Here is a 15,130-nt window from a genome sequence, read left to right as displayed (position 1 = left end):
GAATACATAGAGCATTGACAAAGTTATCAGATTGATATCCCTCTGCAGATTGACCAATCAAAATCTAACTCTGATCATACCCAAAAGCTCGGTTATAACCTTTCTGCTGTGCATATTTCCAGTATTATTTAAATACTTGTCATAGTAGCAATTTTGTAGCTAATTCCTCAAATAATAGTGGGAAAAAAATTGCTTCTAGTTTTAAAGGAAGTTTGGTCATATGCAAGGTATTTATATGAATGTTAGTAACTGGTTGTTGTAAGTTACCTTGAATATACCTTCCTTTATGTCCTCAGCAAAGCAGATGAGTTGTATTAATGCCCTTAACTTCTGGGGGGCCTATTCTTGTTGCCTGTCTCTTAAGTGTTATATTAAAATACAAACTTCTTGTTTAATATTGCTTTCAGTTTTAAAGCTGACTTCAGTTCTTGCTGTTTCATGGTTTCATTTTAACAATGATTTTCCAATACTTTATTTTTTGTGCTCATATTTGAGTACATTTGAAAATAATACTTTATACTAGGTTACTACTTTGTTGAAGAATGCTAAGCTTTTATGATCTCAATAAGTGATGGATTTTCACCTTTAAGTGCACATATATCTCAATTCTGTTTTGCAGTTTTCACACTGTCCCAAGTAAAAATAAATTTTGGATGTTCAGAGAGTACTCAAACAAACTGAGGTAGGAAATGTGCTATAATTTAAGTCTAAATATAACAATGAGAAAAGGTGTTTTATATTAACTTCTGTTTTGTCATATTGAAAAACAACTAGACCATTGTGACTGATTAGTCAAGTTTATATTAAGGTGAATCCTTAAAGTGATCTTGCAAATTTATTGACTGATGAACAACAATGAAAATAATGATGCCTCCATATGATTATGGATAACAGATAAACCATCATGTCAGTAAAGCAGTAACTATTTTGACTCACATTTTGCTAACAAGTAGTCTTGGAAAGCACTTTTGAAATTACACTCAGTGAATCTTGCTGCTATATCAAGCCTTTTCCCTCATAAGTGATCAGACATTTCTACCTGCCACGTGTTGTATACTGATCCGTGGCACCTGTCCTATAATATAATACGCCTAGAATAGTATAGTACAGAAACAGGCCCTTAGGCCCATGATGCCTGTGGGATCCCCAATTTAATTCCTTCTGCTTAGACATGATCCATGTCCTTTCATTCATAGAACACTACTGCACAGTACAGGCCCTTTGGCCCACAATGTTGTGCTGAACTTTTTACCTCCCTCCGACATAGCCCTCCATTTTCTTTCATCCTCAAATGCCATCTTATCATCTTAAATGTCCCTAATATATCTGCTTCTATGACCACTCCTGGCAGCGTGTTCCACTCACCCATCTATGTGTCAAAAAAACTTAACCTCTGACATCACTCCTATATTTCCTCCTATGTCCAATCAGTCATAACATGAAATTTTATATGCCTTCCTAAAAGCTTCTTAAATACCACTATTTTAACTGCTTTCACCACCACCCCTGACAGTGTGAAGGCATTTTTCAGGGGGTAAATGACTGTACTTTATATTGTTACAGAAATATAAAACTACTATGTGCTAGTTGTCCATTTGAAGCCAGCATTACTGATTCAGACAAAATGGCAACACATCTTGATAAAAACAAGCTCCATGTCTGTCGCATCATTTCAAAATACGGTGGTAAGTGGAAAAGCTTAACGGTTTGGATATCATTTTATTTTGTTTAAGGAGCTTCTCTTATGAAACCAATTACCGTAAATTCCGGACTATAAGCCGCTACTTTTTTCCCACGCTTTGAACACTGTGGCCTATACTACGGTGCGGCTAATGCATTTTTTTTCATGCCGCCAAAAACATTTTGCCTCGTAACAGTAGACCAATAAAATTGATGAGTAGTTCACAGAGGTCCAATGAAATTGTACGATAAATCAAGCGCACTTTCACAATTAAATTATTGTAGATCAGTCATTTGTACTCACCCTCATCAACATGGCAAACACTCGAAGAAAAGCATATGATGCAGCTTTTAAGTTAAAGGCGATCAATCTGGCGGTTGAAGAAGGAAATCGAGCTGCTGCACATAATCTTGGCATAAATGAATCGATGGTGAGACGGTGGAGACGCCAGCGTGAAGAACTGAGTCAATGCAAAAAGACGACAAAAGCTTTCAGAGGTAATCATAGCAGATGGCCTGAACTTGAAAACCTTCTTGAAGACTGGGTTAACACACAGAGAGCAGGCGGCCGTGGTGTTTCCACCGTGCAGATCAGACTGAAGGCTAAAGCAATCGCCACCAAAATGAAAATCAAAGATTTTAGAGGTGGGCCATCGTGGTGTTTTAGATTTATGAGACAAAAAGGCCTGTCCGTCAGGGTACGCAGGACTTTGTGTCAGCAGCTCCCTCCCGACCACGAGGAAAAACTTGCTAACTTCCGCACATTCACTCAAACAAAGATAGCGGAGAATTCCATCGGGCCAGATGATATCATAAATATGGATGAAGTACCTTTGACGTTTGACCTGCCTCTCACTCGGACTGTTAATAAAAAAGGTGACTCGTCCATCACACTGAAAACAAGTGGCCATGAGAGAACGCATTTTACTTGTGTTCTGAGCTGCACAGCATCCGGACTAAAGCTTCCATCGATGGTGATTTTTAAGCGGCTGACAATGCCAAAGGAAAAATTTCCAAAAGAAATCATGGTGAAAGTCAATAAGAAAGGTTGGATGATGGAGAGTCTAATGAAGGATTGGCTGAGAGAGTGCTACGCCAAGCGACCAGGGGGATTTTTTCACAGAAAAAAACGGCGCTGCGCTTTGAGTGGGAGGCTTGGATGACGAGCGGCGAGAAATCCTTTACCAAAACAGGACGCATGCAAAGAGCATCTTTAACTCAAGTCTGCCAGTGGATCCTAAATGCGTGGAGCCGTGTCACAACATCCACCATCACCAACGGGTTTCGAAAGGCTGGACTGCTGCGTGATGAAGAGGACCGCGTGTGCTCAAGTGAGAGTGACAACGAAGAGACTGAAGTGAGTGATGAGATCCTGAGGTTGTTCAATTCGGACACTGAAGAAGAGGACTTTGATGGTTTTAGTGCACAGGAGGAAGATGAAGAAGGCGATCAATAACTTTTCCTGGTAGGCTGCAGTGTATATATATATATTTTTTTACCAGTCGTTAGGAGATACGGAATGTTGTTCGTGCACTGTTCAGTAAAAAAGTATACGCAACGTAATTTGTGTGTTACCGATACGTATGTATATTTAAAAGTAGTTGTGTTACAGGCACTGTTCGATAAAAAGCATTTGCAATATGTATTTGTTTATGTTACCATACGGATTTAATTAAAAGTTAAAAAATCCTCACGTGTAATATCTTTCTGTGTAAATATCTCATATTACAACGTGGGACACCTGCTGCTTAAAATCCGGTGCGGCCTGTACAAGTACAAAACTGATTTTCTTTCTAAAATTAGAGCGTGCGGCTTTTAATCAGGTGCGCTCTATAGTCCAGAATCTACGGTACTTACAAAATTCTTCAATTTTTGCTTCTGATTTGCTAGTTTAAAAAATTCCGTCAAATATATGTTGTCTAAATGAGCACTGGATAGATTGAATCCTGTGAATAAGAATGAATGAATCAGCAGTATTATCTTTCGACTCTCACTATAGAAATAAGAACAGTATATGAACAGTCCCGTAGCTCATGTCTCCACACATGCTATATATCTTGACGCTTAATATACCTGTCTAAATAACTTTTAAACCACGTTTTGTGGCAGCATGCTACAGGCCACTGTAGGTGTTTAAAAAAATCTTGCCTCACAGACTTCGACCCTGGTTAAAAGGTTCTGAACATCTATCCTAATTATGCCTCCGATAATGTTGTAAACTTTTATGAGCTTTCCCTTCAGTTTTGTGTTGTCCAGTCAGGGAGTGTCGGACTTGCACTGCAAGATACCTATGTATTATATTGCCGTTAAGGAACTTCTCATTAATTGTGTATTGTTTTGACCTCTCAAAGTGCAACACCTAACATTTGTTAGGATTAAACTCCCCTTACCATTTCTCTGCCACTATTTCCAGCGATCTGCTGTAACCTTTATCATCCACAACTCCATAATTTTTGAGTCATCTGAAAACTTAATAATCAGTCCGCATACTTTTTTATGTAGATACAGATGTCTCAGCACTGATCCCTGCTGAACACCACTGGTCACAGACCTCCAGTCAGAACAACAAAGCTCCATCATTCCCCTTTGTTTTCTATGGCCAAGTCAATTTTGACTCCAATCTACTAAGTCTCCATGGATCCCATATGTCTTAATTTTCTGGATCAATTTACCACAAAGGACCTTTGCAAAATACATTTCCATATGTGAGTAAGTCCCAATGATTTCCCTTGTCACTGATGTAAGGCTCACCAGTCTGTAATTTCTTGGCCTTTAGCCCTTATTGTCCCTATAAAGTTTGTTCCATTTATAGTATAAACAATGGAACAACAGTCCATAAGACCATAACATATAGGAGCAGAATTAGGTCAATTGAATCTGTTCCACCATTTCATTGTGGCTGATCCACTCCTGTCTACACCCTGTATCCCTTCATAACCTGACCAATCAAGAATCTATCCACCTCTGTTCTAAATGTATGCAAAAACTTTGCCTCCACAGCTGCCTGTGGCAATGAATTCCACAGATTCACCATTCTATGGCTAAAGAAATTGCTTATAATCTCTTAAAAGGAAACCCCTCTAATCTGAGGCTGTGTCCTCTGGTTCTAGACTCTCCCACTTTAGAAAGCATCCTCTCCACATCCACTCTATCGAGGCCGTTCAATACTCAATAGGCTTAAATTAGGTCACCCCTCATTCTTCTGAATTCTAATATAAACAGGCCCAGAGCCATCAAATGCTATTCGTATGACAGAATCATTTTGTGAACTTCCTTTGAACCCTCTCCAGTGTCAGTACATCCTTTCTAAGATAAGGGACCCACAGCTGCTGACAGTTCTCCAAGTGAGGCCTCACCAGTGCTTTATAAAGCCTCAACATTATATCCTTGCTTTTATGTTCTAGCACTCTTAAAATGAATGCTAACATTGCATTTGCCTTCCTCGCATTTGCTTCAACCTGCAAATTAACCATTAAGGAACCCTACACGAGGACTCCTAAGTCCATTTGTGCCTCATTTTTTTCTCCATTTAGAAAATAGTTCACCCTTTTATTTCTCTGCCAAAATGTATGATCTTACACTCTTTGACACTGGCATCATCTGTAAACAAATTTGTACATTCCTTCTCGTGTGCAGTTGGGTTTCTTATGGGTGCTCTGAAGAGTGATAGTGAACAATGTACCCAAGACCATACTTTGATAGCAAACCAGTTCTTCGCAAGATGAAGAAGAGAACTTTTTTTTTAACAATTCTAATTTTCTTTTCTTACAGCTTCCAGTGATGTTGACAATATATTCCAGTAAGTATCCTTTTTCTTCAATCCATTTTGGTGTCAGCAAATATATGAAGTGGTTTTTCTGTAAAGTTGTCAGGAGGCTGGAGCAGGGATCCACTTGCAGACCCTGTATTGTGCGCACAGTGATATTAATTGAGGTGCAAACAAAGTCAGTGTCAAAGTTCAGGCAGAGAACAAAATGTCCAGAGAAATCCAAAATCTTTAGTCAGGAAACAGGCAGAGTCAATATTCAGACAGAGTACAGATACAAATGCTCAGGAGAAAACTCTGGCACAATCTGGCATCAAACAGGTGTAAACACTGGACTGAAAAAAAACTATTAAACAGAATGACAGATGATAGATGGAGCACAGTGAGAAACAGGTGGCAGCAGTACAGGTAATAATGAGAAACAGGTGAGAGACTGAGTACTCTGTAATACAGGGGCCAGAGTAGAGCAGGAGTAGGGCAATACAAAACCACAGACTGACAGCCGGGGGAAACACAAAAAGACAGAGTTCAACTGGAGTTACTGACAAAAGTTTTAGTTTGAAGTGCTCGAGTGTTCCCTTTTGTTGCTTTTGTGTAAAGAATTTGTAGGCGGGTTGTTGTCCATGATGTCTGACAATGACAGGAAATCTGTGCGGCAGAGATTTTATAGTGGAAAAGCCATTGTACTGGGGTAGTTCCATTCTCTCAACCCCAGAAGACGGTTTGCAGTGGTACAAACAAGCGTCATAAACTGGGTTCTTTCTTGGTTACAGTGAATGACTACGTGTCATCTTCTGTGCCTTGTCATGCCCTTCACTTTCCACAGAGTATTGCAGAACTGCTTTCCTGGCCGTTGGATCTCAATGTACATCTCATCTGCTCAGTCTGCCAGAGCGGACTGCGTGCTAGAATGGGCAATGTTTAAATCTCACCAGGGTCTGAAGCCCCCAAATACCCTCACCTGGTTTAGCCCTCCAGTTGAAACAGTGTACTGTGTTGTGGCTGTTGTCACACACAAACAGCTACTTACTGGAACACACAGGTGAGAGCTGACTGTCTGGAGGGGATCAAAGGTGAGTGAGCTGACTTGGAATGGACATGACACACCCCTCCACCAGAGGTGCTACCCCTCCCTGGACACCTCATACACTCCAATTTGTGAGGTATATGCAACTTACTTAATTCTGTTAATTATGGATAGTATTTCCCCACTTACAAAAATGATTTGGAAAAATTATTTATGTTGTAGTTTGTAAGTATATTTTTAACATAGTTGTGCTGTCTTTTTTTAAAGTTTTGCAACCACTTGTTTGTTTATCACTGATAAATATGTTCACTTCTTTTACGTTGAACAATATTAAGCAGCTTAGAAATCCTAAGTGGAGACCAACCTGCAAGTACTCAATAGTTGGCATCTGGGAGTGTACAAAAGGTGACTTGGATAAATCCCTCATATGATTATTATGTATAGTAATTGAAGTTTTGCATCCAGCAGACACTTACAGCCTATACCTGGGTTTGACTGTTCTGAATACTTGTCACAGTTGCATATCCAGTATTCACAGGGTTGAATCATGGAATATGTAGTAAAATGCAATACCAATGATATTTTTTTCCAATCAGTAAGAATGGGGCTACCTTTTTCCATATCAAAATCTTTTACAGAGTTAATGTCATGTCATGTAATGTTTAAATATTTGATATTTTCTCTATGTGTCATCTAATTTGAGCAGATTGATTATTACTTTATAAATCTTAAAGTGTAAGAAATTTTGGAATTAACTCAGGATACCATTTGACCTATTATTTCACTTGCTTCAGTACTGCTCTGACACTGCTATATGACATCAGGAGTTTTACTTGTCCTCACCTTAATGTACTCCTTCACACCTCTCAGTATTTAAAAGGGGCACATAAATGTGAAAACTCTGCTCCATTCTTTTCATCTGACTCAACACCTATTCACCTTCTCAATACTTCCCAGGCAATGACAGGATTTGCAACTACTGCCTTTTTACCTACTTATTTCTTTTCATCTAGGAACACTTTAACACTCCTTTTGGGTGAAGTAGCAATTTACTTGGTACTTATTTGGTGCTTATTAAGTGGTTTCCACTGCACTGAGAAAACTGTCCATATATAGGGTGATGCTTTATAGATTACTTCTGTTTATTCTGCAAGGATGACCTTGAGCTTCATCTTGCCAGACACTTTTCCACTCTGATTTCCCTGTAGGACAAGGACTGTGTTCTGATGAAGATGAGTGTGTGCTCAAGGAACAGTACCTCGTCTTCTAACTAGGCACATTATAGCCTTCACAACTTGATTCTGAATTCACATTCAGATATTTAGTCCTTCCCACCCTGTATCTCATTATATATTCAACATACAACCTTTTTCTCTCTTTGTATTTTATACTTGATTTGCCTCTTCCCATGAACACTTCAGTCAAACCTACCTTTACCACTCTCCTTCAGCTGACGTCCCTAGCATTTTGGTAGTTCAGCTACTCCATCTCAACACAAAATGTATGCTGTCTTTCTCGCTGTCCTTCCCTCATTTTATTGCAACTCAAAGCATATGTTCCTCACTTTTCTCAATTTAGATGAATGATTAGAATTAGAATCAGATAATATTACTGGCATATGTCATGAAATTTGTTGTTTTGCGGCAGCAGTACATTGCAATACATAATAATAAAGACTAAATTACAATAAGAAGTATACATATAAAGATAAAATTAAATTAAATAAGTAGTGTGAAAAGAGAGGGAAAATACTGAAGTAGTATTCATGGGTTCGTTATCCATTCAGAAATCTGATGGGAGAAGGGAATAAGTTGTTCCTGGAACATTGAGTATGTGTCTTCTTCTTGATTATAGTACCTCCTTCTTGACTATAGCAATGAGTAGAGGACATGGACTGGGTGATTGGGTGCTTAATGATGGATGCTGCCATTGAGCATTGTCTTTTAAAGGAGTCCTGGATGCTGTGGAGGCGAGTGTCCATGATGAAGCTGGCAGAGTTTACAACTTTCTGCAGCAAAACCTAAAACATTAACTCATTTTCTCTCTTCAGACTTACAGCATCTGCAGTATTTTGATTGATTCAGGTTAACATTTAAGTGTGTTGAGAAATACTTTGCATTTTCATTGTGAGCTACTTGTGTTTTTTATATAAATGTGAATCCAGTATTCAACTCTACAAACTCTTGAGTTCAACACCCTTTCCTGAACCATACACCAGCGAAACCAGAGTGATGGGTGCTTAGGAGTATCCGAATATGAAACTATGATAATGGCTAACTGTGTACTTTAACTATTTTGTAGAAATAGTTCAATTTAAGCAGTGAAAAGATTGTGTAAGCTTTGTGGGCTACAATAGTAACTGTCTCAGAGTCAACATTATTCATGTTAAGTTTCCCCCCAGTTAGATACAAATTTTTTTAGTCTCATATTAGAGCTGCAGTTTTGATTATGTTGGATGCAAATGAAAGTGTAGTGTTGTAGAATACTGTGAAAGTATATACAAAGCCTTGAAAAAGTATTCCCCCACAACTGTATTCATATTTTACTCTTAATTTCTAAACTTAAAATATATTGAAGTTGGATTTTTGAGGTAATCTACAAAACAGTGTGCATCATGTCAAATCAAAAGAATTCCAAAACCTGCCAACAATTTACTAAAAAGTAAAAACCAAAATTGTGAGGCTGAAAAAGTAACCATCCCCATTGTAATTACTGTACTAGTTTTCTGTAGTAGCCAGTCTTGACGAAGGGCCTCGGCCTGAAACGTCGATAGCGCTTCTCCCTATAGATGCTGCCTGGCCTGCTGCGTTCCGCCAGCATATTGGATGTGTTGCTTGAATTTCCAGCATCTGCAGATTTCCTTGTGTTAGCCATACTGTATGTTCCCTTACCAACTCACCTAATTTGTTGATGTGGAAAATTGGAGGATCACCTGTTTTCAATGAATTCATAAGAATAAATATCCTCTCTCCCTGTAAGGACCAAAAGTATGGTAGATTTTCAATAGACCAAACTAAAATGAAGATAAAAGGGCTTTCAAGACAAGTCAGGGAGATGAAAATAGAGAAGCACAAATCTTGCAAAGATTACAAGACCATCTCAAAGGCACTGAACATACCTCGGAGCTCAGTGCAGTTCATCGTGAAAAAGTGGAAAAAAAATATGAAACAACAGCCACACTGCCTAGGTTAGGTCATCCCTCTAAATTTAGTTGGACTTGGCACTGTAAGAGAGGTTACAATGACAGCAACAGTCAGTAGCTGCAGCTGGAGATCAAGTTCACGGCTTTACATTATCTAAGGCCTTGCACAAAAAGGGTATTTATGGAAGAGTGGCAAGGAGGAAGCTCTGGCTTTAAAATAACATATCTTTGCTCATGATGATGAGCAAATCGTAAAGGGCAGATCATGTCTAACAAGCATGATAGAGTTCTTTGAGAGGTGACCAGGCATATAGATAGTAGTGCAGTGGATGTGATCTACATGGATTTTAGTAAGGCATTTGACAAGGTACCACATGGTAGGCTTATTCAGTAAGTCAGAAGGCATGGGATCCAGGGAAGTTTGGCCAGGTGGATTCAGAATTAGCTTGCCTGCAGAAAGCAGAGGGTCATGGTGGAGGGAGTACATTCAGACTGGAGGGTTGTGACTAGTGGTGTCCCACAAGGATCGGTTCTGGGACCTCTACTTTTTGTGATTTTTATTAACGACCTGGATGTGGGGATAGAAGGGTGGGTTGGCAGGTTTGCAGACGACACAAAGGTTGGTGGTGGTGTAATAAGTGTTGAGAATTGTCAAAGATTGCAGAGAGACATTGATAGGATGCAGAAGTGGGCTGAGAAGTGGCAGATGGAGTTCAACCCAGAGAAGTGTGAGGTGGTACACTTTGGAAGGACAAACTCCAAGGCAGAGTACAAAGTAAAGGGCAGGATACTTGGCAGTGTGGAGGAGTAGAGGGATCTGGGGGTACATGCCCACAGATCCCTGAAAGTTGCCTCACAGGTAGATAGGGTAGCTAAGAATGCTTTCATAAGTGTTAGCTTTCATAAGTCGAGGGATAGAGTTTAAGAGTTGCGGGGTAAAGATGCAGCTCTATAAAACTCTGGTTAGGCCACACTTGCTGTACCATGTCCAGTTTTGGTCACCTCACTTATAGGAAGGATGTGGAAGCATTGGAAAGGGTACAGAGGAGATTTACCAGGATGCTGCCTGGTTTAAAGAGTATGCATTATGATCAGAGATTAAGGGAGCTAGGGCTTTACTCTCTGGAGAGGAGGAGGATGAGAGGAGACATTATAGAGGTATACAAGATATAAAGAGGAATAGATAGAGTGGACAGCCAGCACCTCTTCCTCAGGGCACCACTGCTCAATACAAGAGGACATGGTTTTAAGGTAAGGGGTGGAAAGTTCAAGGGGGATATTAGAGGAATGTTTTTTACTCAGAGGTGGTTGGTACATGGAATACACTGCCTGAGTCAGTGGTGGAGGTTGATACACTAGTGAAATTTAAGAGCCTACTAGACAGGTATATGGAGGAATTTAAGGTGGGGGGTTATATGGGAGGCAGGGTTTAAGGGTCGACACAGCATTGTGGGCAGGAGTGCCTGTACTATGCTGTATTGTTCTATGTCTAAGACTTGTCAAATTATCAATTAGAATATACTGTAAAAATAAGAAAGGAGAATTCTAGGTAGCTTCAAGAGTAGGTTAAATGGTTGGCACGGCTTTGTGGACCGAAGAGCCTGTAATGTGCTGTAGATTTTCTATTTTCTGTGTCCTAAGGTCTTGTAGTCTGACTAAAGTGGAACTTTTGGCCTCAACATTAAGTAGCACATGCGGCAGAAAGCTAATTCTGCACATCAGCCAGGTAACATCATTCCCACTAATGGAGTATGGTGGAGGTAGCATCATGCTATGGGGACGCTTTTCAGCAGCAGTGACTGGAAAAATGGTCAGGATTGATGGAAAAATGAACACTACTGAAAACAGAGAGATCCTGGATAAAGCCCTGTTAGCCTCTGCTGGAAGGCTGAAACTGAGGAAGTTCATCTTTCAACAGGACAACAACCCAAAGCACACTGCCAGAGCAACCATGGAGTGGCTTCAGATGAAGAAAATTTACATTATTGAGTGGCCCAGTCAAGAGTCCTGACCTTAACCCAATCAAACATCGCTGGGAAGACCTCAAGATTACTATCCACCGCCACTCCTCAATTAACCAGGCACAGCTTTAGCAAGTTTTCAAGGAGGAATGGGCAAATTTTGCTCCATCATGTTGTGTAAAGCTAATGGAGGCTTATCCAAAAAGACTACTGGCTATAATTGCTGTGCAAGGTGGTTCAGCTAAGTACTGACCAAAGGGGGAAGAATACCTTTGAACTGCTGACGTTTCAATTTTTGAACTTCTAGTTTTTCCTACTTTACAGTTTTTCCTATTTTTTTGATTCTGCTATGGAAAAAAAGCATTGGATTCACAAATAAAAATTCTCAGTTAAATTGAGCAAAATCCCTTGTAATATTCTTTTATGTGAACAAAAGGTTGGGGGCTGAATACTTTTACAAGGCATTGTATAAGGAGATGATTTTTTTCCTTCTATGATTTATCTGAATTAATTCTAACTGACAGCAATTTTGTTCTTCCCTCTGCTGGATACCACTGCTGTACACATAATAACTCAGTTGTTATCCGCATCTAGAGGCAGTCTGCCAGTAATTCCTGACAGCATTCCTGCTCTCTCTGAAGGGACCTTCTGATGCTGAATCCGTAACAGTTGAATATGTTGTGGTATTTAAACTGGAAAATGTATAGTAAGTCACATTGGCAATGGATAAGCAGGTTGAATCCCTTAAATAGACAGAGGGAACCACCACAAATCCCACATCTAATAGGTTGTGATGAGGGAAAGAGGAACGAATAAAATGAGGAAGAAGAATGAGAGAAAAGAGACAATGAATGCATTGATACCACTTGATTGCCTGTTTTTAGCCTTGTGATTGGTATAGACTAAGCTTTTACTCACAGTGACTGAAAATTACATGCTTATTAAAAGGGATATTTTGAGAGGTGGCGTCCTAGATCTGGGAAGCAGTCCATGTTTTCCAGCACCTTGTAGTGAATCTATATTGTTAAAGGTTTGTGTTATATAGAGTGGTAGAAGATGTTTATAGGCGTTGAATATATGCTCCGCCTTCCCATATGTTTTAGAACAACTGAATAATGATTTAGGGCTTGACCTCTGAATTCATTGTCTGTAATGTAGCTTTAGTACTGAAGTTGGGAGTCCTTGGTTCTGGAGAAAATTCAACATATTTTAAACAATTTCTTCTTTATCCTGTATGTTTAGTTTCACTCCAGTGAGAAGCTTGTTGGAATGAGATGATGCATTGCAATACAAAAGATTGAGAAAAAGAACATTGGGACAATGACACAACCTTATTTGACAGTAGTCTGCATTGAAACTGGTTTTTTTGTGAACCCAGTTGGTTAGAATCATGGCTTGCATGCTACCTTGAGGCAAACTCATCGTTTAGTTCAGTGTCATTGGCTTACTGAGGAAATAGGCTTGAAGGTTCATACCTCAAACTTGTTATAGAATTCACAGCCCACTGAGTAGCTGTAATATTTAATGCTCATTTATGCTTCTTTGACTTTGGCTAATAATACCAGCCACCTCAAGGTACTGAATGGATACTACCAAAACCTCTTCCCAAAATCCTGCTGGGATAAATGAACCAATGCTACCATCCTTAACTTAGACCAATATCATACGTTGAGGTCTTAATTACACGTATTTGCACAGATTAAGTCATGAGAATGCCTAATACCAACAGAGGTCAAACAGCATTTTGGAGGCAGAAAGTGATGTCATCTTTCCTGCATTCTCTTTTGTCTTGAAATTTCTGTCTAGGTAACAAATTTACCAGGAGGGTGGAGGAAAAGATTCAAGGATGCCACTTTGGAAAGAAATACAACGTACTCACTAACTTCTGGGAATATCTGGCTCATAAATTTCAAACCAAATTAGCATACAGGATAGTACCGTGAGTTTAGGCTTTGGGAGCTCAGTTGAAGGCCAGTATAAAGGTAGAAGGAGCACTTCGCCTCAGAAACTATCCTGACCTTTTTGGCACTCCCTGTCGCACATCATCTAGTCAGAATTGGAGTGGAAGCAAATCATTGTTAACCCTTATAGCTAAAGAACTTTGCACAATTAACAACCATCCACTTGTAAATATATTAATGCCATTTCAATATAATTTTAATGTATTTCTGAACACCATGTATGTTGGAAGATACAACACCAATGAGAGGAGCCAATAGGATAGCACTTGTAATAAAGTAATGGGTGTGGTATTCAGTTACGTTCTGTGTTATATAATTGTTGTATCTCTGTGTTTCATTTTAGTAGTTGCCTTTTGTAAGATTTTTTAAAAGTAAAAGTCAAAAGAGAATTGATGTAGGACTAATAAAATTGTGTGCATCAGCTCACCTATTATGCCCATAGTGTCTCTCTAGTGTTTGAATATTCCTAATGATACACAGGTCTGTAATTTCTAATTCTGCTGTAGGTTCAGTTGATGATAAGTATCTTACTTGAGAGCTTCTTGGACTTTTAATGTGAAGTGTGTTGTTTCTTTTGAGGATTTTTTCCTCCATATTCTGATGAGCATTTTGTTCATAGAAATAAAACTTAGAGCAATGGACAACTTCATCAGTTTATCTTGCTAACTTGGTATGAGCTTTACAGATTTGTTACTTTTTGCAGCAATATTCTTCATTTTTATTTGTGCAAGCATAGCATTTAATGCTAATAACAAAAAAAAAGCCATGTTCTTAGCATTCGCAACACCTACCCAAAGTAAAACTTGGAAAGTTTGCGAAGTCAAACAAGTCAAATTTCCAAAGTCGTGTTAGGTAGCTTTCATCCTGGTATATATAAACCCTTTATTTTGTTGTAAAACCTCAGTGAGGTTACTACCATTGTGCAAGTGATCACAACATGTTGTTCCTTTCAAGCTGGTGAAAGAGCAAATCCTACATAAAATAAATTCTTATCCATGGGGTGGCTGTGTGTGTGTGTATCTCTCTCCCTCTCCCTCTCCCCCTCCCCTCCCCCTTCCCCCTTTCCTTTACAAGAGATACTATCAGCCTGAATCCTGTATATCAAATAAATGGTAGAAGGCTTTTCCAAAGAACGCTGAGTTGAGATAAACAGTGTCACATTTGTTCAGGTAAATACACCAATAGAAGGAAGGATATAAACAAGACTTTTCACGTAGCAGGGTAAGGAAGATTGCTGGAACTATATAAAAGAACTATATATTACAGAACATCCTGCGCACTATGGACAAATCTAGTTACCACATTTTTGCAAAGAAATTTACAAGGATGTTGTCACAATTGGAATATTGTAGTTTTGAGAAAATACTTGGTAAACTAAAGGGCTACATGCAACAGAGGCTGAGAAACCTTAATGGCAGTTTCCAACGGGGTTCCCATGAAGTATAAGTTTGAGGCTTCTAAACAGAGTAAATATGCAAATCTGAAAACAAAGAACACTGATTCTGGGATCTGGAATAAAGAGCATTACATTGGAAAAACTTTGGAAGTCAAGTAGTCCTGATACAGGATCTCAATCCAAAATATTGATTTGAA

The 15,130-nt window shown here is 39.1% G+C and overlaps 1 protein-coding gene across 3 annotated transcripts in view; it reads left to right on the top strand.

The window, feature by feature from the left end:
• The window catches only part of LOC132382393 (zinc finger protein 280C-like), a 127,229-nt gene that overhangs the window by 97,648 nt on the left and 14,451 nt on the right, over positions 1-15,130 (top strand). For all 3 annotated transcript variants that reach the window (XM_059952542.1, XM_059952540.1, XM_059952541.1), the window contains 3 exons: positions 620-682; positions 1,564-1,685; positions 5,452-5,479. In XM_059952542.1, the coding sequence (XP_059808525.1) occupies positions 620-682; positions 1,564-1,685; positions 5,452-5,479 (213 nt within the window). The remainder of the gene's footprint in view (positions 1-619; positions 683-1,563; positions 1,686-5,451; positions 5,480-15,130) is intronic.

This window comes from Hypanus sabinus, chromosome 28 (assembly GCF_030144855.1).
Source record: "Hypanus sabinus isolate sHypSab1 chromosome 28, sHypSab1.hap1, whole genome shotgun sequence".
Lineage (NCBI taxonomy): Eukaryota > Metazoa > Chordata > Chondrichthyes > Myliobatiformes > Dasyatidae > Hypanus > Hypanus sabinus.
This window is presented reverse-complemented; position numbering and strand designations above follow the sequence as displayed.